The 25715-nt window shown below is 42.3% G+C and overlaps 1 protein-coding gene across 2 annotated transcripts in view; it reads left to right on the forward strand.

Moving 5' to 3' along the window:
* Window positions 1-8892: 8892 nt before the first annotated feature.
* The window catches only part of MAPKBP1 (mitogen-activated protein kinase binding protein 1), a 125619-nt gene continuing 108796 nt past the window's right edge, over window positions 8893-25715 (forward strand). The window contains exons 1-2 of one of the 2 annotated variants that reach the window (XM_088145494.1): window positions 8893-9357; window positions 10397-10721. In XM_088145494.1, coding sequence (XP_088001620.1) covers window positions 10605-10721 — 117 coding nt within the window. In that variant the 5' untranslated portion in view covers window positions 8893-9357; window positions 10397-10604. The remainder of the gene's footprint in view (window positions 9358-10396; window positions 10722-25715) is intronic. The other variant, XM_088145493.1, reaches the window with a different exon arrangement.

The following is a 25715-nucleotide window of genomic DNA, read 5'->3' on the forward strand; positions in this document are numbered from 1 at the left end:
AGCCCCAGATAACTGGTAGACCTGACTGGGTTCCAGAGGGAGCTTGGGGTTGCTCCAGAAGGTCTGCTACGCTGTTTGGCCAAAGCCCTGGTGGCCACCTGGAATGGGAGAGTGGCTGTGGCTTTGGACTGGAACATGCCTGAGTGGGCTCTCTGCACCCATGAATCCCAGAACTCTCCATGGTATATGGAGGAGTTGAAGAGGACTAAGAAACGCCTAGAGTGCTGCTGGCTAATGACAAAGAGTGAAGATGATCAAATGTGAGCTAGAGTCACAATTTGAGCCTACCTTGTGGCGGTAAGTAAATATTTCTCCGCCCTTATCACATCCACAGATAGCTGCCCAGCGCCCCTCTTTTGGGTGACCTGGACCCTCCTTGAAGGGAGTAATTCTGGGGTTCATCTTCAGGGTTGCTGTGAGAAATATGCTGAGTATTTGGTGGAAAAAATCTCTCAAATTCACTCTGCATTGAACTCCAGCCTTGGGGCAGGGCTAGTGGAGGTTATGGGGGCTGAGTCTTGTATTGTTCTGAGAGGAGTGTGATCCTGCTGAACCTAAGGAAGTGGACAGGGTTCTTGTAGCTGTTAGTTCGGCTACTTCTGTGTTAGATCCGTGCCCCTCTGTGCTGGTCAACTGCCCAGGAGACCATTGCTTGACCCAACTAATCTGGACAGTTGTCATCCAGTCTCCAACCTTCCCTTTTTAGGGAAGGTTGTAGAGAAAGTGGTTGCATGGCAGCTTCAATGGGCTCTGGATAAAGCGGATTATCTGGACCCCTTTCAGTCAGGATTCAGGCCAGGGTATGGGTCTGAGACTGCATTGATTGTGTTCTTGGATGATCTCTGGCAGGAGTGGGATGGAGGTATGCATCCATCCTTGCTCTTCTTGACTTCTCAGCGGCCTTCAGTACCATTGATCATGGTATCCTTTTGCATTGGCTTCAGGAGTTGGGGGTGGGCAGCACTGTGTTGTGCTGGTTATCCTCCTTCTTCTGGGGTCAGTTCCAGTCAGTGCTGATGGGGGGAGAGGTCCAGCCCTGATACTCAGCTTTATATCTCCACCCCTGGATGTCCTGTCCCAGTGCTTTCACTCAACCTGAGCAAGACTAAGTGGCTTTGGGCCTTCTGGTGTCAAGGTTTTTCCACCTCTGGTCCTGGATGGGGTGGCACTGCCTCAGACAGGCCTGGTGCACAATCTAGGGGGCCTCTTGGACTCGCAGCTCCTGCTCGAAGAGCAGGTGGTAGTCATGGCTAAGAGGGCCTTTACACACCTTCGGGTTGTGTGCCAGTTGAACCCATTCCTGGACAAGGAGGCTCTGCTCACTGTTACTCATGCCCTAATGATCTCCCGTCTGGACTAGTGCAATGTGCTGTACATGGGGCTGCCTTTGAAGAGCATTCAGAAGCTACAGGTGGTGCAGAATGCAGCTGCACGGGTTGTAAATGGTGTCATTTATTTGGCACATGTAACACCACTGCTTCATGGCCTGCATTGGTTGCCAGTGTATTTCCAGGTGCAATTCAAGGTGCTGGTTGTCATCTTCATGGCTTGGGACTGGGTTACCTGAGTGGCTATCTTCTCCCAGTTGTTTCTATCCGTCCAATCCATTCTGGCAGGATGGGCATGCTCTGGGTCCTGTCACCCAAGGAATGTCAGCTGGTGGGGACCAGGAGACAAGTCTTCTCTGCTGTGGTGCCTGCCCTCTAGAACATCCTCCCTCCTGAGATTAGGATGGCCCCAACCCTGTTGGCCTTTCAGAAGGTCTTGAAGACCTAGTTATATGTCTCGGCCTGGGGCCCCAAGTGTGTGAAGGGCCCTGTTTCCTAGTTATGCTACCACCTATGGATTATATATTTCTCGGCTCTATATGTATTTAATTTTTCTTTTTGTATTGTGTTTTTAATTGGCTTAATTGATTTTATGATTGTTTGCCGCTCAGAGTCACTTGTTTGAGATGGGTGGCTATACAAATTGAATAAATAAATAAATACTGGTTGTTGATTATTTACTGGTATCTAACCATTATTGAATATGTCTTTTCTACAAAATGCTGCTACGCTTCTCAGGAAACAGATGCCTTCTGAGGACCCTCTCAGCATTCTACTACCAACAGTAGCCACTATCACCACCATGCCTTTTACCTAAGACTGGTGTCAAGCAAAACTGCCTGCACACCATTGCCAACCAGTTTGTCTTAAACCGCTGCAGTTATTTAAAAGAAAATATTGGTCTGCCCCCATGAATAAGGCCACAGGTCCTTATATCAGCAGCAGCCATGTAACATTTTTGAAGAAATTATTTTTCCAAGCTTTTCAATACAATGAACTAAATCAGTCAGACATTACCATTGGGAGTATGTGTGGCCAATGGAAGCCCTGGATCAGCGACTCTGTGAGTTTCCTACTGCTTCAATACCTCTATTGTGACAGCCTGCATTCAGCCATGGCTTCCTGCTGCTCTTCGTGTATACATGCGGAAACCCAGACAAATACTTTGTGCTAGCTAACTGATAAGAGAAGCTGAGATTAGGGTTAGTTTAGTTTCTCACAGGAAAATGCTCCCATCATAGGAGGAGGAAAGACAGTTGGGCTGGCATCAGAGGTGGAATCTTAAAATATCCACCAGCTAAGAACAGCCATGCAACCCCCACCCCCAGAACTGAGAAAGTTTGGTCAATCCTTTCTGTGTATCTTAACATATCAGAGAGAACTCTAGGAGAGTGAATCAGGGGAGAGCTGGAATGGAGGTGGATATAATGCCTGGCAATTAAAATGGATCTTAATAATGGCAGATGTTGAAGATGGATGGTTTTCATGAAGAATGGGGATCACTGGTAATCCTAAATGGGACTAAACAGGGTTAACATGAACTGTTGAAGCTTTGTTTTGTTCTCAAGAAGTTGGTTTGAGGAGAGTTTGAAGCCTCCAGAAACAGAAGAGGGCATCATGCAGGTGAACTTTGGTGAAGGTCAAAGAGGACAGAAGAGAAGAGGTTTTACCAGTCAGAGAAAGCCAACTGCCAGATTGACTTTGGCCAGTGTCTTTAAGCCCTTTCCTAATGCTAACTTTAGTTAGAAACATAGAAGGTTACGTATCCACTATGGTAAATGTATGACTTGCAAATATATTCTATATATGCTTAGAGAAGCTTCAGGCTGCACAATTCAGTAGAAGGGAAAAATTCCAATCACACTTTTAGATCTCAGTCTGAGACTTCACTCCATTCTCTGTGTCTTATCGTTAAAAGTGACCAAGAGAAGGTGGAAGAACCTAGGCTTAGCTGGGGCAACTATAAAGAATGTGCCTGAAAGTAAAATTGTCTATTGTTTAATAAAAGGGAGAGAAATTCAAAGTCAGGTTTGCATGGAGTTTTCTATCAAATCCTGAAAACCCACAGAAAGCCCCAGTCACAGTCCCTAAGACTATATCTGATTCTGCAAAGCTTGGGAAATTCTTAATAGTAAACAGCAGCATGAACCAGTAGATTTGCACCAAAGTGCTTTCTTTTACTGCTCCGCAACTCTTGTCGCTGCTGGGTGGTCATTTGGGGACCCTTACAGATTACAGAGCCCTAGATCTGTGCCATAGGTTCCTTCTGCATCTCTTTCCTGTAGCCATGCAAATCTCTACCAAAAAGAATATAAATACTAAATGGAATGAAGGAGGATGCTCTTAGTAATTCATACAGGTGACAACTTCCATTACTTCATCTCCTCAATTTGTTACCACACACTAAGACTTTATAAGCAAATACGTGCGACAATCTACCGGAAATCCTGGAGCCTTAGGCTTAATGTGACGCACAAAGTGAAGTGTGAAGTGCTGTAGTCATCTAATTAAGTGCAACTAGCACCACAACATCTACTATTATACTTCAAGCGCTAAATGCTGCTTAACATATGACACTGAAACATTTTTAATTGCAATAGTGAGATACACCAAATTGTTATGCATTTACTGATTGGGATGGGGAAAAAAAGCATACTGCTATTTATCATAATGAGCTTATAAGCAGGCCATTGGAATTTGAAAGAGACCATTAAATACAGTACAGGAATCTATTTCTTACAGCAAGATGTCCAATGAGGTTGCCTGTACATGAGGCCCAGAGTTAGATATCTTCTCTTGGTGAGAGCCAATCACATGCCAGCTATTCCACTGTGGTTATCCCAACCATGCTACAGTATTTTAATTAATGAACAATGAGGAAAGGGGGAAGGGGTACACATGGGTGCTCCTCCACTGCATTCATCTTTAAAATAAAACATCTCACAGGCTATCCTCACTATCTAGTCTGCAATCCTAAAAATGCTTAAAAGAGGTAGGTGCTATCAACAATGTAATTATCTCTGTGTAAATGTGCATAGTGTAAGTACTTTTAATCTATGGAATACAGGAATCAGAAAGAAATGTAGAATTGGGCTGCAGTATTCTGATCACGGAAGGATGCCCAAGAGATATCTGCAAGGTTATTAGGGAATGAAGTATCTAAACACACAAGCAATTTATTGGTGATTTTATACTGTATTTACTGCAAATATTATTGCTGTTCCTGATTTGTAACTTACCCATTCTGCAGTTTTCTATGTAGGTTTGAATGATGTTCTGCTTTATTTTTATATAGTTTTACTTTTAATAATATATGTTAACTGATAGTTTGTTGCCTAGAGAACTCCTGTTACTGTATAAATGATCAATGGCTAAATACAAACTGTGACACTATATTAAGAAACCTTAGGGCATTTAATACAGAACGTACATTCTGTTACAAAGCCCAAATGAAGCAACAACACACTGCCTATCAAAAATAATTTCACAAAATGGTGTGGCTGATGATGGAAGGCCTTGTTTTGCTACTTGGTGTCTTCTCCACAAGATTGCAAATCACCACTCATAAAGTGTCAGCTCTCCTTGTGCTATGGAGCTTCAAACAGTATGGATATTCTATGAGGGGGATGTATTTCCTTTTTTTCAGGTAGTAAGGGAAATACTGTGACTGGCCAGAAAGTATGCTTGTGGAGAAAAGGGAGGAGGAGGAGGAGGAGGAGGAGGAGGACTATGAGTTCTGGACTAAACTTAGAAATAAATGCTCACTGACTTCTTAAAAAGAAAAATTATGTGCTCTGTGCTAAAAAGCAACTCTGCCTTTAAGAGGCAATAGGCATAGCTAAAAAGCCACTTGCTGGAAGGACCACTGCCTTCATTCTCTGCATGTAGATTTCCTAGCTATCTGCCCACCATAAACTGGATACTGGTGAGGACAGGGCCCTTGGTTTGCTCCAGCATTCATTTTCTTTCCTGCCATGTTTGAACATTGACGGCAGATATGAGAGCGAAGATCTCTTCTGCCACCAAGGCAGGAAGCTTTAAAGATGAGTCAGAACAAAGTTCCATCAACTGTAGTAGAACATTGTTCCCTCCCCCCCCCGCCAAAAAAAAAGAAAAGAAAAAGAAAAAAAAGGTGTGACTTTTAACCTTAGGCAGTGTTTGGAAGAAAGCTTTAAAACAAACTAGTCTCTATCCCAGGCCAAAACAAACAAACCTAGATTTATTGCAGAGATAAGAACTGGTGTGCTCCCATCATTTTAAAACTCTTTGAGCCACACCCCTCTTTTGAAAAGTGCACTGTTCTTCCCCTGGGCTTCCAGGTGCATGCTCTCTTTTCTTTCTCAGCCAGTGAGAAATACTAGTTATGGCACTCCTCTCCTTTTTTCCCACTCATCCTTTAGGGATAGCAGTTAAAGATAAAAAGAGGCAAATCCGGTATCTATTTTTGCACAAACCCCACCTTTTGTATAGAAGGCTAAGAGAGAGAAAGGAAGAACATGGCATGTAAATAAGAAGTGAGAAGGAGCATCGAGTGTTAGAAGGGCCCATTAGGAAAGGAAAAACAATACTGCATGTTTGTTTGGGCTGCATGTAAGGTTGGTAAGGAAGGACTGAGAAGCAGGTGGTCCATGTGGTCTGCAGTCATATGAAGATTTGGAATACAGCACTTGTGTTTAGTTACTCTGGCTATTTCTAGTTTGCTTGGTTTAGCAAGCACATGCAGCTTCAAATTACACACTTACAAAATGTGGGTTGACATCTTTCCTGATAAGACTGTAGGAGATTCTCTAAACCAGGTCTGCAAATTTGAATGTTCCAGTGTGCTGTCTCGTATAAAAACACTAGGCTGGTGGCTGGTGCACTCCTCTACGGTTCTATTCAAATGCAAGTCCTGTTCATTTTATAGTGCAAACCTCATGGCTCACATCCCTGACCTAGTGTTTGGCCTATCTTGCTTCTTCCCCATCTGGTAAACGTTGCGGACCTTCGCGTGCTCTTCTGGTTGATCCTACACAAGTATTACACAATGATAGATTTGGGATTATTTTCTCCATGAAGTTGCCTAATCCTTTTTAAAGGCCATCTACTTTGGTAGTCAAATTTACTATTTTGTGAAAGTGGTATATACAGGACTGTGTCTTTCCGCATGAACTCACTGCTCGCCCGAAAACCAGGGCCAGGGACTGAATAAATGAAGCTTTAGTCTAGGAAGTGCTGCATATATATTCTCCAGTGCAGCAACTTTTCCCTCTGATGGGAGATCCAGGGAATAATATGGAAGCAAATATAGTCTGATAAGTATTTTTAAAAATAAACCTGTAGTGGAAGGGTCTGAGATGCAGCTGAGGACCCTGTGGCCATTGTCATCCTTCTAGGCATATGTAGGATTACATCTTTAACATCTGTTGCTTAGGAAGATAGCAATCCTGTGTACAAACCATGTATTGAAATGTGACATTCTGAAACAGCAAAAGTTGGAAAAAGCAGCTAAGAAAGTAACAGGTATCGTGCAAACTATTTTTTAGCTGATACAAAGCCATTCTTAAAAATGCAGCCGCATGGACAATCTTGGGTGCCCCTAGGATGGCACATATAACACCTTTGTTGCAGGAGCTGCACTGGCTGCCAGTTTGCTTCTGGGCCCAATTCAAGGTCTTGGTTATCACCTTTAAAGCCCTACATGGCACGGCTCCAGGTTACCTGAGGGACTGTCTCAACCCCCATCACACCAACCCGTCCCACCCGGTCAGGCAGAGACGGCATGTTGTGGACCTCATGAACGAGAGAATGTCGGCTGGCGGGGCCCAGAAGGACAGCCTTCTCTGTCATTGCCCCCGCCCTTTGGAATATTCTCCCCCCCAGAGGTGCAGCAGGCCCCTACCCTCCCAGCCTTCCAGAAAGGATTAAAGACCTGGCTCTGCCAGCTTGTGTGGGGCAATAAAAGTTTTAATCAATCCTGGGGGTGGCTGGTGCTGATGTTACTCCCTGAGTTATTCACCAATTCCATCTCGCTTACACTTTATTATTTTTAAGACTGTTTTTATATTGTACTTTAATTGATTTTATCTCCTCTGTAAACCGCCCAGAGTCGCTTTTTAATGAGATGGGCGGTAACAAATTTGATATAGAAATAAATAAAAATAAATGTTTCCATACAGAGATCCACTCTGGTTGTATTCTGCGTTTGTCCCCACGAACATATGCCCAGGACCATTTGAGCCTTACATTATTTGCTTTGTGCTGCTTTTAAACATAAGCACCCTTGCAGCTTGATTTGTGCTGAGTTAGGCATGTGTCTGCTAACTAATTTCATTGGTCACTAAGAGGAAGTAAAGACAGTTGAGTGCCAAAAGAAGTACAGTATTTGTGTAAACATTTTTAGGAATGCAGCCTACGACTAGAAATGTTCTTAGATAGCATCCTTGGTTAATATTGCCTGCCAAGAAATAAACAGGCCGGAGGAGATCCGTACCTATCGTTGTCCAGTCGCATTTTCCATACATACAAAACCAAGAACAGGTGAGAAAAATCCAGGAATTCAAGCATACTTACAGTGGAACTATGCCTGGGTTAGCTTAATGTAGAAATACAGGTGGATTATACTAGATTTAATTGATAGCAAATTACTTTTAATCAAATGGCTTGCTTCTGAGCCAAGATGATTGAACTGTAAGAGCACTTCAGACAGCATGGGAGCACCGTGGTCTAGTTCCGCTATTATGCTAAGCCATGTTTCATTTACCTATAGTTTACTTGGTTGGCTTCACAGAACACCCTAGATTATAAGCCATGGTTTACAAACCATGCGTTCACATATTGTGTTAAGTCAGAGCCAGGCAGATCACACAATGGCCTAGCGTGTTGTGTGAACTTAGGTAGTTGTACTTTAATTAGTGCGATGACCAAATATGGCTTGCAGGTATGGGGGAGGCCTGAGATGCCACTGATTTCAGAATTCCTTCCAGGGTAGTTAAAAAGGGGGGCCCTTAGCTTCCTGTATTCCACACAATTCTTAAAGCACAGGGTCCTTACAGAGGTTAGAAGAAAAAATTGGCAACCCCACCTCATAACGCCATTAATAATCTACTACCAGACCCCCCCAGGTGGGCCCGTGGCCCGAATACTGCGGCTCGTAAAAACGCGTCCAGGTGTTCCGGAAGCAACGGGCAGGATTTACAAACCGGTTCATTTTTGCTTGCCGCCGAAGAAGGCGGGCAAAGCATTCGCCGGGCTTCTCTCCTGACGAGGAAGGAGCCGCCTTCTTCCTGCAGGAGCTCTGCGGTCTGAATATTCATCCCCCCCTCCCTTGCTTCCACGGCGTCGATTTCGGCGGGCGGTCTGCTTCTGATTTCTTCTCCGTTTCGTGGTTTGGTCTGCCTAGGCCACCATAGCCTCGGCGGAATCTGGCTGGCTGGCTGGCTGGCTGGCTGGCTGGGACGGCTCTGTCAGAGTGAGCCGAGCCCCACAGGGATACAGTATACAGGCGCAGCAGGCGGCAGAGGGGTCGCTGGCTGGGACTTGCGGAGAAGAAACAGCTGAGCGGCGAGGAGGAGGAGGAGGAGGAGGAGGAGGAGGAGGCGGAACAGGGACGATCCGAGGGGCTGGAGCCCAGGCGCTGCGGAGAGGCGGGGAGGCAGGGATCGGTCTGGCAGCCTTCCCGGCACGGGTGCTTCGGCGACTTCGCCAAACCGTTGCTGTCAGCGGGCGTGAGGAGCGAGAACTGGCTGCAAGCGAGTAGCCTCGAAGCGGGAAGGCAGCCCTTTTCCTGCCCCCCCGCCCCACTTCGCTGGCTCCCCTACCCCCGAGCCGCGAGAGGAAATCCCCAGCTCCCCCGCAGCAGGAGGGCTCCCGGTGCCCCCGCGCGCTTGGGAAGCGTGCAAAGCCACGCCGAGCCGGGCAGAGAAGAAAGACGGCAGGCGGGAGCGCCGGGAAGCCAAGGGCGCGTTTGAAAAGCGGCTGCATGGACGAGAATTGGGGAAGAGGGCTCTTTTTCGCTTCCTCTACGGAGCGGCGTCGCCTCCTTTCCAAGGTAACAAAGGTTGACCCCCGGAGGAGCTTCTTTTAAAGCAGGAAGCTGCGTTTCGTGGTTTTAGGGTAAAAAATGGTCTGATTGAATTACTCCTGGGTTTCTCCGTCCTCGTCATCCTATTGTTGGCCTGAAAACCTCTGGAACGGCTTATGCATTATTCGACCTCCCTTTGTGCATTCCTCGCCTTCGCGGATGGGAAAGAGGTTTTACGCAAACTTCTGTTCGGAAATCTCCGTACAGTTTCTCATTGACTTCACAATCATTCAAGGTTTGGGGGTTGAAGCTCTGATAATCTTGGACGGTCGTGATTCTCTTTTTAATATGTAAGTGAGGTGTTTGAAATAGTAAAGCATTTTTAGGCTTGAAAAATGCCCACTGTATAGCTGGGCTCAAAACCCATGAGTTAATCCAATTGCCAACGGTATTATTTTGGTTTACTTGGCTTACATATCTGATTTCTGTCTCTTAAAAGGGTAATCCTTAAGCATTTGCAACAATGTACAGTATGTTGTTACTCCACACAGGGTAAGTGTGGAGGGATTTCCTTGGAAATTTGGTTTTGCATTCATCTCTAAAATAAGGATTCCCATGCCAAGTATTATGGTTTGACTATTAAGCTATGTTTATAAAGATCTATAATTAACTACATCAGGGTTTATGGAATTCAGTTTTCTAGGTTTGCATGGCTTTGAGCTATAGATTAAGCATACAAGCTGGATTTGGACAACATGTTTGGTGAAATGTGGCCGATTCATTTGTGGTTCAGTGTCTGAACATACCCTTACAATTGTTAGGAGGAATTGCCCCCCCAAAGGTGGAGCAGTGTGCTGTCTTCAAATCTTGATCTTTGTGTTAGTCACCTGCACACACCCATTTTTAAAAGAGCCACATTTTTAAAGCTGGGGGATAGTGGTGACTTTACATGAATCCTGATGAAATTCAGTAATTTTTGATACATTACTTAGTAAGAAAGATTAAGATGCCCGTAAGATTGTATTATTGGCTTACCTTGGTTCCCCCCCCCTTTCATTTCTCAAAGGTCTATATTGATCTTGGTCTTTTGAACTGACATAAGAAGAATTGTGCGTAGCTGTATTGCAGAGCCCCTGTGTCCTGGAGTGGGAGCCCTGTGATGAAGTGAAAGAAGAAGGTCTGGAGTCTTTTGAAAGTGATGTGAAATCCAGCCCTTCTGAACTTCTCTGTGGGAGGCATTTGAGAAGGGGCTGTATTTTCTCCCCACCAAGACTATGATGTCGGTTGAAGGCTCTACAATAACAAGCAGAATAAAAAATTTACTTAGGTCTCCCTCTATCAAACTGAGAAGAAGCAAACCAGGGACCAAGCGGGAAGATATCAGCACTAAGGTAAGTTCTCCAACTGGGCCATGTCTCTTTTGTAGCTTTCTTCATTTATGGCAAAGGGATTGCGTTGGGTTTGGTGGTGGTGAAGACGATAGCGGACGTTGTCACACCTGCCTTCCTGAGCTGGGTGTATAATATAAATGGGAAAGTCTCCATTGTTGACTGGAAGGTATATAAAGATTGGCCTTCTAAATTGTATATGTCAGTTGATACTGCAAGGGATGTTCAGCGAGAAGAAATAGAATCAAGCAAATTAATGTGGGTGGGTGGTATTTATTTTTTTCAGCAATTTGAGGTTGCCCTGCTCCCAATGGTTTCTGGGTGTGAACAATAAAACAACAACACCATTAAAACAAAGCAACTGACACAATATGATTCCTATAAGAGCCATCAAAACTCTTGTGCTTCTTCCATGAAGAAATGAGTAGTAAGTGTCTGCTTATAGTTAAGCAAAATTTTAATTTGTATATCTTGTGCCTTTGGAATTGCTTCTCAGAAGCAACAGGTGTATGATAATGCTGTTTCATTACTTGACACATGACAGCTTCGTTTTAATTTAGGATTAAAAGTGTCAAGGAACTAAACGTTACGGTAATACTTCCTTGAGATACTGCTGTTTGGGTTGTGTGACTTCCTTCCTCTTTTTTGACATTATTTTTCAAATAATGGACTCATGCCAAAGATTTTTTTCCCCATTTCTGTGGCTTTTCCTTATTGGTCTGAGAATACTCATGGAGAGAGAACCAACAATTATTTTGTTCTCTTTTAGAAGATAATATTCTTTAATTTGTGTACTCAATACAAAGGAAGGCTCAGCTTGACCATACTGAGTAACCATTAAAAAATGAGTCTGGAGGCCCACATACCTGAGAGCTCAGCCATTGCCTAATCACATGCCTTTGCAGAAAAAAAATAGCAAATGCATCAATTTTTGCATCCAAAAATTGAATGCAATTGCACATAATTATAAGTAATTACTTCTGAGGGTTTGCTTAAAGCATGTGATACTAGCTGAATTTGGGCCTGTGAAGAAACATAGAGAAACCCCACTAAGTGAGACAGGATTTACTTCAGAAGATTGGGGTTGCTCTTGCAACTCTGGGCGCTATAAATAGCTTAGGTCCCACAAATGGGAAACTCTGAAATAGAAGCTTGAGAAGGAGGACTCGGGTTTGGAGTTTATTTTTCTGTACTCATAATGTTTGTTTTCCAGATCTTTTTAGGAAGGGCCCCTTTTTGTGCAACATCAGAGGTGTTGTATAGAGGTGAATAGGTGTGCAGCTGTAGAGTATGAACTGTTAGTGGTATTGCCCAGTGTCTACTGAACAATTAAAGCACATTTTCAAACCTTCCTTCTCACCAAAAAGATAAGGCTCAGCTTTCAGCATTTGTTTCTACAGAAGTTACAAGTAGCTGAACTTTGCTAACCATGCCCATGTCCTTTCAAAGCCTGAATTTTAAAAAATGCTCTCCTTGCTGGGAGATGAATTAATTGAATTAATTCCATAAAGTTTGTCTAACTCTCAGATGAAAGTGGATTGCTTATTCCTCTTGATTTTAGATATGTTCTTCTTGGGCTAGCAGGATAAAAGGAGCAATAAAAGAATGAAAAATTGTAATTAGAATTCAGATGACATGAGTCTGATTTGCTTCCTGGAAAAGGGGGAAGCAAATGAATAACTGGATGCATGTGAAGCATTCAAGTTAATTTTTCTTGTTTCATGGCTGGAATGGTAAAATTGAGAAGAGAATTTTTGTATTTTGCAATATCCTTATGTTTGGGTGATTAAGACATAGTGGAATTTAAGACTCTGTATATTATAGAGATTCATTGCGGAAATAACCCCCAACATATGATAATTAAATCTGCATCCCTCTCACATAGTCAGCCTGTTTTGTAAAAGAGTGTTATAAGGGACAGACGGAGCAACATTGTGGGGATAGGGTCCTTGAAGAAAGGGGTACATTCCTTCCTTCCCTGGCTGTTGGTCACTTGGCCCCCTCTAATACCTGCCACCATGATAGGTAAATGTGGCTTGTTAAAGAATGGCTGCCTTCCCATAATACACTAAGGCTATTTTTGGACTTAGCATGTTGTAGAAAGCTAGATTGTGGATAAAACAGAACTTAAAATGGTGTCTTAACAGTAGTTTTAACCCCAGGCTAGTTGTAGAGAAAATCATCTCCAGTTTCCCATGTCATGGATCCAGTTTCTCATGGATCCAGAAGAAATAATTATTTTATACTGAACCCTTCCCTCCAGCCTGCAAAGAGAAAAAGGAGTGGTTAGAACCACTAGAGTGTCTATTTTTGGGCTATTCATTTTCCCCATCCCATGATTGCACAGGAATGGGAGCTGAGATCAAAGGAGAAAGGGACTGGACAAGGTATTTCTCCATGTATTTGGGTTAGATCTGATTTTAGATTTTTCCCTGATATCATACATGGATGAGATGGTCAGTTCTTGAGTTGCAGGATTGGCAGGTGCTGAAATACTGAGGAACTTAGTGCCACTCATGTCAGATAAGGCTGAGTATATTATGAGAATACTCTTGTTGAAAGCTAGTTTTCAAGTTTTTATGGAGTTGGTTTTATCAAAAGCAAGCCAAACTTGAGGGATATAGGAAACTATTTGTATTGGCAATGAGAAACAGGTTTAGTAACATATGTCTTGTATATCATTGTTATACCCCCAAGTGCTGTAAACAGCTTTTTCTTCATTCTGCTCCCCAGATAACTAATAAAATATAAATATATGATGGCAGGATGGCTCAAATAAATAGAGCTGGTTTCTATACACTAAACTGATAATGTGATTTGATTTGGCTAAATGTGTTGTGTGAACATAGTTTGTTATCAGGTTATTTCTTGTACGTAGTAGTAAAATAACACTTGGCATCTGATCCATCTTTCCTCCAATGCGACTTAGTAAAAAAAAATTAAAATGGTTGAATAAATCCTAGCTTAGTGTAGCATGTGAACCTTAGTTCTTACAGAGGTGGAATTCTGAAGCTAGGTTCTTGCTTCATGTTAAGCTGTATGCCATAGTTTATAGACCACAATAGCTGGCTTTGCTCAATATGCTAAACCCAAACCAAATAAGCCATGTTATGTGCTTGCATGAAATGGGAATCCAGTTTGCATCTTGCCTATGCACTTCAGACTATTCTTGCAGAGAGCCATAGTGATGTGTAAACCCAGAAATGGATCAATACCCCACCCCCACCCTTTGTTCAAGATGAAGAGTTCATTTTGCAACCCTTGGGGGAAAACATAGCTTCTCTTGAATCACGAAATCTTCTCAAATTGTCATAGGGGAGTAAACCTTTGAGCAGGATGTGAATTGAAGGCTGTGTCTTTATCAGAAGGGGGGGGGGGGGACAAAACTCCAGGCAGTGTCTCTAGCTTTGGTTTTAGGGAAGAAGATGTGGCTCGGAGGATACCCTTCAGATTTGATTCATCTCAAGTTACTCTGTGTTAGGCTGGGTAACAGCATTTTCTGTGTATGTTTTCTTTCTTGGTGTCCAAGTGCTGTGGCTTGTTTAGAAAAGGGGCTGGGCTGCTTTCTAATTAATGACTGGGACTGCAGTGGCAAACTTCCCAGTCAATGTGGTCCCTTCTTTGTCTTCAAGAGATTTTTTTTGGAGAAACCTGCTGGCAGGCCTGAGGGAGGCAGAGAAGGAAGATGAAGAGTAACACTGAGGCCAGCTGGCTGCCATCACCAGTATAGTCCTGTAATCCTAAAAAGTGAAGGGAACTAGGACTGTGCTTCTGAACCTAGCTTAAACTGGATTGTTTAATGACCACAGTGAAAACAGTGACTCCTGTATAACTAAATTGCAAGAAATGGGTAGAAAATAAACCTCTTCAGGTTAGTTGACAAATGTCTAAAAAGCTGTTTTTGATCAGAACAAACCAACCTCATGAAAGTACGTCAGTGCTTTGGAAAGCAAATTCTCCAGAGTCTCGGCTTTTCAAGCTTTAGCGTGGCCCTTCCCAGCCTGGTGCTTTCCAGATGTGTAGGATTTCAGCCTTGATAGTTCCCAGCGAGGATGGCTCTTTGGAGAAATTGGCAGCTTTGGTAGGTAGAGGTTTAGGGAAAAGAGCAGGCATAATATTATAAAAAACAGGTCCCTTTTCTTAGAAAAAAAACAAAAAACCCTTGGACTGTTCTGGGTAAGAAGCTTTATGCTTTAGAATAGCTCTTTGCTGCTCTTTGACTTGATGATAAAGGACTACAAGCAGCATCAAAGCTTTTAGAGCAGTGTTTTTCAATCTCAACAACTTTAAGATGCATGGACGTCAACTCCCAAAATTCCCTAGCCAGTATTTTATTTTTCAAATGTAGGATTGCTGTCACAGTTATCAACCAGAATTAAATACAAAAGCATCTTGCAATGTTTTGTCACTCCATCCAGCAACCGTGTTGATATTTCCATTTATATATTTCTGTTGGGTCCTAAATGTAACCATGGGCAACTTTCCTGAGAATTCTTCAGGCAGTCACATACACTTGCAACCCAGGGCCCACCAAATAACAACAAACCATCTTAGTAAAGTAGATATGAGGGGATGTCAAGGTACTAGGACTAGGGAACCAAAATCATGAATGCTAATACTACTTTTGTTATAAGGTTACAGTAACAGAATCTTGCAAGTCTGAATGTGCTTCCCCCTCCTCCTTTTATCTTCATGAGAACTAGGGAGGGTCTTATCTGAGACACTTTTTGGAGTATGGTTCTGCCCTGGACTCAGATTTCTTTTATCTGACCATTGTCTTGGTAGCGGCTCTTCCTCCTGTTCCTCAAGGTTATTTCTTCTCTCTTATTACAGAGTCTTGGGTTGAACAAATGAATCAAGGGCCCTGTCTCCTAAAGGAAACAAGGGGTGTCACTCCCAGGGAACCATCTGATACCAGAGCTTCCTATCTTGCCAATTATGCTACAATGTGGTGGAAAACTCCCCAATAACTAGAAGGGATCCAAATGATAATTTATCTTCGAAGCTAGTCGGCTACAGTGAGTCACTGGTCTCTTGCACTAATGAACCCAGAGCAAGAGCTTCAGGGTTACATAGGTCTTACATGGCAAGGGTCCTTCTGATGATGTAATAGGGTGGGGGGTTGTGGGAGTGTTGGGTGTTTGGGTTTTTTCTTGCTTTATTTAATAGAATAGAGGAGAAAAAAGAATATGGAATAATAACAAATTGTATATAAGAGGACTTTTCTTGCACATACAGTCAGGTCCAGAAATATTGGGACATCGACACAATTCTAACATCTTTGGCCCTATACACCACCACAATGGATTTGGAATGAAACAAACACAATGTGCCTTAACTGCAGACTGTCAGCTTTAATTTGAGGGTATGTACATCCAACTCAGGTGAACGGTGTAGGAATTACAACAGTTTGCATATGTGCCTCCCACTTGTGAAGGGACCAAAAGTAATGGGACAATTGGCTTCTCAGCTGTTCCATGGCCAGGTGTGTGATATTCCCTCAGTACCCCAATTACAATGTGCAGATAAAAGGCCCAGAGTTCATTTCAAGTGTGCTATTTACATTTGGAATCTGTTGCTGTCAACTCTCAAGATGAGATCCAAAGAGCTGTCACTATGTGAAGCAAGCCATCATTAGGCTGAAGAAACAAAACAAACCCATCAGAGAGATAGCAAGAACATTAGGCATGGCCAAAACAACTGTTTGGAACATTCTCAAAAAGAAGGAACGCACTGGTGAGCTCAGCAACACCAAAAGACCCGGGAGACAATGGAAAACAACTGTGGTGGATGACCGAAGAATTCGTTCCCTGGTGAAGAAAACACCCTTCACAACAGTTGGCCAGATCAAGAACACTCTCCAGGAGGTAGGTGTATGTGTGTCAAAGTCAACAATCAAAAGAAGACTTCACCAGAGTGAATACAGAGGGTTCACCACAAGATGTAAACCATTGGTGAGCCTCAAAAACAGGAAGGCCAGATTAGAGTTTGCCAAACAACATCTAAAAACGCCTTCACAGTTCTGGAACAACATCCTATGGACAGATGAGACCAAGATCAACTTGTACCAGAGTGATGGGAAGAGAAGAGTATGGAGAAGGAAAGGAACTGTTCATGATCCTAAGCATACCACCTCATCAGTGAAGCATGGTGGTGGTAGTGTCATGGCGTGGGCATGTATGGCTGCCAATGGAACTGGTTCTCTTGTATTTATTGATGATGTGACTGCTGACAAAAGCAGCAGGATGAATTCTGCAGTGTTTCGGGCAATATTATCTGCTCACATTCAGCCAAATGCTGCAGAACTCATTGGACGGCGCTTCACAGTACAGATGGACAATGACCCAAAGCATACTGCAAAAGTAACCAAAGAGTCTTTGAAGGGACAGAAGTGGAATGTTATGCAATGGCCAAGTCAATCACCTGACCTGAATCCCATTGAGGATGCATTTCACTTGCTGAAGACAAAACTGAAAGGAAAATGCCCCAAGAACAAGCAGGAACTGAAGACAGTTGCAGTAGAGGCCTGGCAGAGCATCACCAGGGATGAAACCCAGCGTCTGGTGATGTCTATGCGTTCCAGGCTTCAGGCTGTGATTGACTGCAATGGATTTGCAACCAAGTATTAAAAAGGGAAAGTTTGATTTATGATTATTATTCTGTCCCATTACTTTTGGTCCCTTGACAAGTGGGAGGCACATATGCAAACTGTTGTAATTCCTACACCGTTCACCTGAGTTGGATGTACATACCCTCAAATTAAAGCTGACAGTCTGCAGTTAAAGCACATTGTGTTTGTTTCATTCCAAATCCATTGTGGTGGTGTATAAAGCCAAAGATGTTAGAATTGCGTCGATGTCCCAATATTTCTGGACCTGACTGTATATAGATGTATTATGTATAAAGTTTTACATAACAGTTTCAGTAAAAGATGATATTTCATTTTGTATTTCATATTTCATATTGTAATTCATAAATAATCTGTGTCTAATAATCATATATAGAAAGTTGATCAAAGCACTACAAGTGTGTGCACATCAAAGATGAGTCTGAGTTTCAAAGGGAACTATTTACAACTGATGTCACTAACAGGTGAAGTGGTGGTGGGGAGACATCTTTTAAAGTGTGAAGATGCTACAGGAACATCATTTAAAATGCAACGGGGCAACTTTGATATGCAGGAGGTGCCAACCAGTTAATTGTTATTCTAACACAGTGAGATTGAATAAGTTGTGAAGAAAGAAATAGAGACAAGACTGGGATTTCTCACAAAGGGCATACTTTTTGTTAAAGAAATGTGGAATAATTAAGACAGGGCAATTAAAAGCATTAGTTCTAATCCTGCCACAAGATACAGAAAGGAATATGCTAATATAAGATATTTCAGAACTCCAGGCATAGAACTCATTGTAATGATTATATTTAGGTTCTTTCACCACACTTATGTTATCCTTCAAATAAGTTTTGTTCTGAGGAGTATATGCTGGTGACAGGGCAGCTATAACTAATACTGCCTCACTGCCCTCTCCATTATTTTTTTTAATGGTGTGCTTATTAATGTTAGAATAGAAACCGTCAAATGATGTGTGCGCAGCATTAAAATGCTGCTTTGCTTCCATCGCTTGTAAGTGTTTTAGGCTGTCTAGGCTTAATTCTTTGCTGGATTGATTGATTACGTCCCATCAGGTTGGTGTTGACTCTTAGCAAACACATAGATTTTCTCCAGGATGATCTGTTCTTCAGACATCAGGTGGTCCTTCAGGTCTTCCACCGCCACTGTAATTGAATCCATCCAGCTTGCCACTGATCCTCCTCTTCCTCTCATTCCTTCCACCTTTCCCAGCATTATAGACTTCTCCAGAGAGCTAGGTCTTTGTATAATGTGTCCAAAGTATGATAATTTGAGCCTGGTTATTTATGCCTCAAGTGAGATCTTTGCTGGCTACTGTCATGGAATTGCAGTTTCCTGGTAGAAATGGCATGATTGTTTTTCAAGTAGAATAATATCTTTTTTTCAGACAGTTTGGGTGATTTAGCCTGATCTCATAATAAAGGGCTGCAGTTAGTACTGTAATGGAATTATAAGAAAATATTGCTGAAAGTGTACCAATGATAATACATTTTAAAGGAGACTGAAAAAATGAGCAAATGCTTTATTGTATTGTTGTAGAAGATCTGAGGTTTAGGGTTACGGCTAGAAAATAAATACATTTATTTATTTTTCTGACCACAATCCTAAACGGATGGATGGATGGATGGATAGGAAGGGAGAACTGAGACAAATCCTGGAGTCTTAGAATGGAACTGTAGGCCAAGGATGGTCCTTATTTTCAGATTAAAAATGAAAAAGTTCAATTGGGACTTTCTAAAGGATACATGCATCTATCTGTTTTTATCGTAAGTATTTGGAAAGCTGCTTTTGGCTGTGGAGGTTTCATAGCTAATAAGCATTCTCTGTTGGAGTGCACAAAACACACTGCATCTCAGACTTTATCAGTCTTCTAAGAATCTGAAAGTCATGCCCATTGATCTTATTTTTACCTAATAACAGTGGCAGATAAATTTAGGCTGTTTATGGCTTAGCTAGCATTTGTATTTCCCACACTTAAGTCCAATATTCTAACTGCCAAACTTTCTTGCAATAAGTATTATGAGCCAGACTACAGTTAGAGCTGAAAAGAGAAAGCGACACCTTGCCAAGCAAGGAATTAGAGAAACTACTGTATTAATTTACAAGGCTTCACTTCAAGCTTCTAAGCCATAGCTACCCCCTCTAATGCTGGCCAAAAAGCAGTCAGGTTGGGAGATAAGATTATGAGTGCTTCCTGTTTGTCTTCACTACTGAAGAAATGTCTTGTTTAGAAAAGCATCAAATTACCCTTCAGCTGGCCTACAAAAATTTCTTACTTAAATAGTGTATACTGTTCAGTGCATATAAACTGACCTCTTATGGAGATGAATAGCATAGTGGGATCACTTACCTTACATTTTCTCTTTTACGGAAAGGACGTTTAAGTAATCTAATGCTCACAAATGGCAAAGTCTATTAAGATCTGTGCTCCCAAAGCAATGTTTATGTGACAGGAAGTATTTGAATATTAACTAAAGGTGAATTATAGAAATTACTAACTGACATTTTTGCTGGTAATGTGAGTGGATGGAACATGAAAAAAAATGGCTATGCGTGGCAGGACTGAGGGAAGAGCAGAAGGGGGATATGTCAGATAAAGTGGGTGGATTGAGTTCAAAGACATTACAGGAATGCCATTGGAAGAGGTAAAAAGAGGCCAAAATGGTGAATAACTTTCAATATAGTCACCATGAGTCAAACCCAACATATTAGTCCCTAACTAATTTGTATTTGCAAACATGGCAGAACTCTTAGCAATGTTCAAAGATTCATCTTGCTTTGTTTCACTTACTTAAAATCAAGGATGCACAAAATTCAGGAATTCAGGAATGGAACATTCTGGAGAATTCCAGGACATTCTGCTTCCCCTCTGGACCATGCTGGCCAGACTGGGTTATTGTGGGGGCAGTTTCCCTGAAGTAGAATTAGTTTGAGGTGTTCCAGGTATGACATTCTGGTCTAAAGCATTGTGCTCCTGAATCACCTAATTATGGACAATTCAAGGTGATGTACATAATGTTTCCTTCTCTTATTTCCCCCCAAGAACAACCCTGTAAGGTGAATTGGGCTGAGAGAGTGATTGGCCCAAAGTCACCCAGCTGGTTTTCATATCTCAGGGAGACCAGAATTCATGGTCTTCAGTCCAGCATCTTAACCACTATACCAAGTTGACTCTCAATTTTGGTATGTAAAATAGGCTAGCAATCTTGCCACCCATTCCAAAAGCAACTGTGAGAAGATGGATTCATGTAAACATTGTAAGTACTTATGCTATTTTCAGGTTTCAAAGCTGACAGGAGGCTAGGATGTGTATTTGCTAGCCTTTTCTTAGAGGAGGCTTGCAAAATATAGACTACCTGTGCAAATCTACCATTATTTAGTGGAAGTGGAAGTGGAAGTGAAGGTCTTCTGAGCCCTAAGTATCTAAATGCAGCTGCTTAGTAGATACTCCCTTTTTATTTACAGAACTACACAAAAATATCAGATTCCTAGAAACTTGTATGACTTAGGAACCTGCTTTGCTCAAATGATTATCTCCTATCAAATTCATACTTGTGGTATGCACACATACACAAGTGTGAGTGTGTGTGTATATATATATTCTGCATACTGACTAAGTGATAAGCTGATTTGTTTGATTTTGGCCATTGAGATTTGTAAATCATGATTTATGGTTTAGTGCAATATGTGGTTCCAGCCAATGTCTCAGCCAGTTCCTGAAACTGTGACTAACCAAGCTATGGCTTAGTACAATTGTGAACCTGCTCCACATCTCCCCACGTAATCTGTACATAACCTTGCATCAATGGTTTATGGCGTGAAAGAATTCTGGGTAGCGTTCTGGCTTCCTGACAGTATTTCATCCAAATATTGTCTTTACCTGCCTTTCGGTCATAAAGTATAGGCAATTATCAAGGCATGATCTTCTCTGATTTTCCTATAAACTTCCCTGTGGTTTAAACATCATACATCAGTGGCCAATGAATATACCAGAATGAAATGGTTAAACTTTTACCTTTCAGGCAAGTGTAAAAAGGAAACCTGAGCTTAGTTTTAATGTATATAGACAGCAATAGAAACAGGCTACATGCTGGAATTATATTTTGAAAAACGAATATAGCCAAATAATTCATTGTCTTATGTTCAGGAGTGACTGTGGATGTTTAAGCATATTACTGTTTGTATGTTAGATATTTTAAGCAGACATTTATAGCAGTTTTAAAATATTCTGTAAGTCTCTCTGAGGAAACGCTGGCTTTGGAGGGTTGCATATCATAGTTCTAAAGGGCCTACTGAAAACTGGATATGTCTGGGGATCACTCTGAGTGTTGGGGAAGCAAACTGGGTAATGGCTGAGATAGTGGATCAGAAGGCTTTATAAGTGACACCTGCATAGAAAGTATCAAGGCCTTTAAATATCTGGGAATTGTTTTTCAAACATTGCTGCGTGGAGTGAACCAAATAAAAACTGAAATCGCTCAGGCCCGTATGCAGTTTTGTGTTTTGTTAGATAAGGAAATTACACAACTTTCTGTGAGCTTTGGTGCCAAATTTTTGCTTTTATTTTGGAATATTATAGCTATTATGAAATTAAGCTGTGCTGTGACCATGTCCCCTCAATTATAGTAGTCTCAGGGGACATGGTCACAGCACCAATGTACAATGATTTGGATACTAAACAGTAAGAATATTTTGGACACTTCATCTTATACCCATTTAAGCACAAGACTTGCCTCTCTTTTGCCACACACAAGTATTTGGAACATGAATTTATGTCCTGACAGTCAGTACTGTATTATTTCAAATAGAAACAAACATAGCCAGTCTAAGTACTTGCTCAGCAGAACTTCATAGTAGATTGTGCCTGTGGATCTCACCTTGTTCTTAATGAAGACCAACATCTACTTGTTTTCCTCATGCCTTGGGGTCACCTTTTGGATATCTTTGGGATGTAATGATGCAGCTTACTTACCCTCTCGTTGCATCTTATGAACATCCCTCTTCTTACACTGGTGAGGAACATCTGGCTAGACTTAAAATGGTTTAAGATTCATACCAAAACTCTTCATGAGTAGAATCTATTACAGGAAAAAGTGGCTCCATTTGCCCTAAATTATAAATCAGGTTTTTAGAATATTCTGGCTGGTTTCAATGACCAGTGTACTGATGCACACAGCCTCTTTCATCATAGTTAGCTCCTTCCACAACTGCATCTAACTAAATTGTTTGTGGTCGTCCAAACTAGGAACCTGATTTCTTGGTCATTTTATAAATCAGAATTTAGAAAGCAAAGAACAAACTGATTTGCCATTCTAGCTCATAAATGGAGAAGGACACTAGGATCCTTAGTTTAGACCGTATGTTGAACAAACCTTTTCTGGTTTGAATAGTCAGTTGCCCTAGAAGGATGGGACAAATGAGCTACATACAAGAACATATAGATTATTTACAGTTAGACCATTGTGAACATGGCTAGTTTCTTGGTAAATCTTCAGGGTCAACAGATTTAGGTAGGGCTGAAGCGTGCAGTATTCTGGCACTGAGGGGCACACTTAACATTTGAGGGGGCCACATTGGATAGGTACTAGGCAATATGCAAACTGAGTGGGGCCACACCACCCAGGTGGTTGGGGCTGGGATTTTCATTTTTCCCTGGATCTTTTTCAGTGAGTTCACAGGGATTGTTTTTAAAACTGTTTTCAGCCTATTTTGATGCTTACCTGTTTTCATATATGCCGTGATTTTAAATGGCAAGAAACTGCTGCTGATCTGAGTGGCTCTGCGGACTGCAAAAAGGGCCTTATGCTGTGTGAAAGGATGATGTTGGGGAAGGGGCTGTTAGAAATCCAGGAGAGAGGCTGTCAGTGCTGCTGTTCTAGGTCTATAAAGTCCTCATTGGGTGGGGCCCGCTTGATTGAGGGCCTTCCTGTTACAAAAGAATTTATGACAGTTTAAGGAATTTGCTGTTGTATTAATTCTTCTAAACTAACAGGGTGTTTCCTAAATCCTCAAGCTGCTTTTGAATCTGGATCTTGGCTTCCATATTTCTTCTGTATTAGAAGGGGTAGGGATAATCTCTTGCTGATTAATCTCTTCTTGTCTTTGCTGTCAGATGCTGAGGTGGACTTTATATACAGTGGGGCAAAAAAGTATTTAGTCAGCCACCAATTGTGCAAGTTCTCCCACTTAAAAAGATGAGAGAGGCCTGTAATTTTCATCATAGGTATACCTCAACTATGGGAGACAAAATGGGGGAAAAAATCCAGAAAATCACATTGTCTGATTTTTAAAGAATTTATTTGCAAATCATGGTGGAAAATAAGTATTTGGTCAATATCAAAAGTTCATCTCAATACTTTGTTATATATCCTTTGTTGGCAATGACAGAGGTCAAACGTTTTCTGTAAGTCTTCACAAGATTTTCACACACTGTTGCTGGTATTTTGGCCCATTCCTCCGTGCAAATCTCCTCTAGAGCAGTGATGTTTTGGGGCTGTCGCTGGGCAACACGGACTTTCAACTCCCTCCAAAGGTTTTCCATGGGGTTGAGATCCGGAGACTGGCTAGGCCACTCCAGGACCTTGAAATGCTTCTTACGAGGCCACTCCTTCGTTGCCCGCGCGGTGTGTTTGGGATCATTGTCATGCTGAAAGACCCAGCCACGTTTCATCTTCAGTGCCCTTGCTGATGGAAGGAGGTGTTCACTCAAAATCTCACGATACATGGCCCCATTCATTCTTTCCTTTACACGGATCAGTTGTCCTGGTCCGTTTGCAGAAAAACAGCCCTAAAGCATGATGTTTCCACCCCCATGCTTCACAGTAGGTATGGTGTTCTTTGGATGCAACTCAGCATTCTCTCTCCTCCAAACACAATGAGTTTAGACCAAAACGTTCTACTTTGGTTTCATCTGACCATATGACATTCTCCCAATCCTCTTCTGGATCATCCAAATGCTCTCCAGCAAACTTCAGACGGGCCCGGACATGTACTGGCTTAAGCAGGGGGACACGTCTGGCACTGCAGGATTTGAGTCCCTGGCGGCGTAGTGTGTTACTGATGGTAGCCTTTGTTACTTTGGTCCCAGCTCTCTGCAGGTCATTCACTAGGTCCCCCATGTGGTTCTGGGATTTTTGCTCACCGTTCTTGTGATCATTTTGACCCCACGGGGTGAGATCTTGCGTGGAGCCCCAGATCGAGGGAGATTATCAGTGGTCTTGTATGTCTTCCATTTTCTAATTATTGCTCCCACAGTTGATTTCTTCACACCAAGCTGCTTGCCTATTGCAGATTCAGTCTTCTCAGCCTGGTGCAGGTCTACAATTTTGTTTTTGGTGTCCTTCGCCAGCTCTTTTGTCTTGGCCATAGTGGAGTTTGGAGTGTGACTGTTTGAGGTTGTGGACAGGTGACTTTTATACTGATAACAAGGTCAAACAGGTGCCATTACTACAGGTAACGAGTGGAGGACAGAGGAGCCTCTTAAAGAAGTAGTTACAGGTCTGTGAGAGCCAGACATCTTGCTTGTTTGTAGGTGTTGTTGTTGTTTAGTCATTAAGTCGTGTCCGACTCTTCGTGACCCCATGAACCATATTGCGCCAGGCCTTCCTGTCCTTCACTGCCTCCCTGAGTTTGCTCAGTTTCATGCTCATTGCTTCAGTGATGCTATCTAACCATCTCATCCTCTGCCGTCCTCTTCTCCTTTTGCCTTCAATCTTTCCCAGCATCAGGGTCTTCTCCAAAGAGATCTCTCTTCGCATTAGGTGACCAAAGTATCTGAGCTTGAGCTTCATTATCGATCCTTCCAATGAGCAATCAGGGTTGATTTCCTTTAAGATTGACTGGTTTGACCTCCTAGCAGTCCAGGGGACTCTCAAGAGTCTTCTCCCACAGTTCAAAGGCATCAATTCTTCGGCGCTCAGCCTTCTTTATGGTCCAGCTCTCACAGCCATACATTACTACTGGAAAAACCATAGCTTTGATTATGCGGATCTTTGTCGGCAAGGTGACGTCTCTGCTTTTTAATATGCTATCTAGGCTTGCCATAGCTTTCCTCCCAAGGAGCAAGCGCCTTTTAATTTCATGGCTGCAGTCTCCGTCTGCAGTGATCTTGGAGCCCAAATAAATGAAGTCTGTTACTGCTTCCATTTCTACCCCTTCTATTTGCCAGGAATTGATGGGTCCAGATGCCATGATCTTAGTTTTTTTAATGTTGAGTTTCAAGCCAGCTTTTGCACTCTCCTCTTTCACCCTCATCAAGAGGCTCTTTAGTTCTTCTTCACTTTCTGCCATGAGGGTGGTATCGTCCGCATATCTGAGGTTGTTGATGATTCTCCCTGCAATCTTAATTCCGGCTTGTGATTCTTCCA

The sequence above is a fragment of the Python bivittatus genome, unplaced genomic scaffold, assembly GCF_059951505.1.
Source record: "Python bivittatus isolate LINGU-HERP-01145 unplaced genomic scaffold, Pbiv_v1 ctg000480_np1212, whole genome shotgun sequence".
In the NCBI taxonomy this organism is placed as follows: Eukaryota; Metazoa; Chordata; class Lepidosauria; order Squamata; family Pythonidae; genus Python; species Python bivittatus.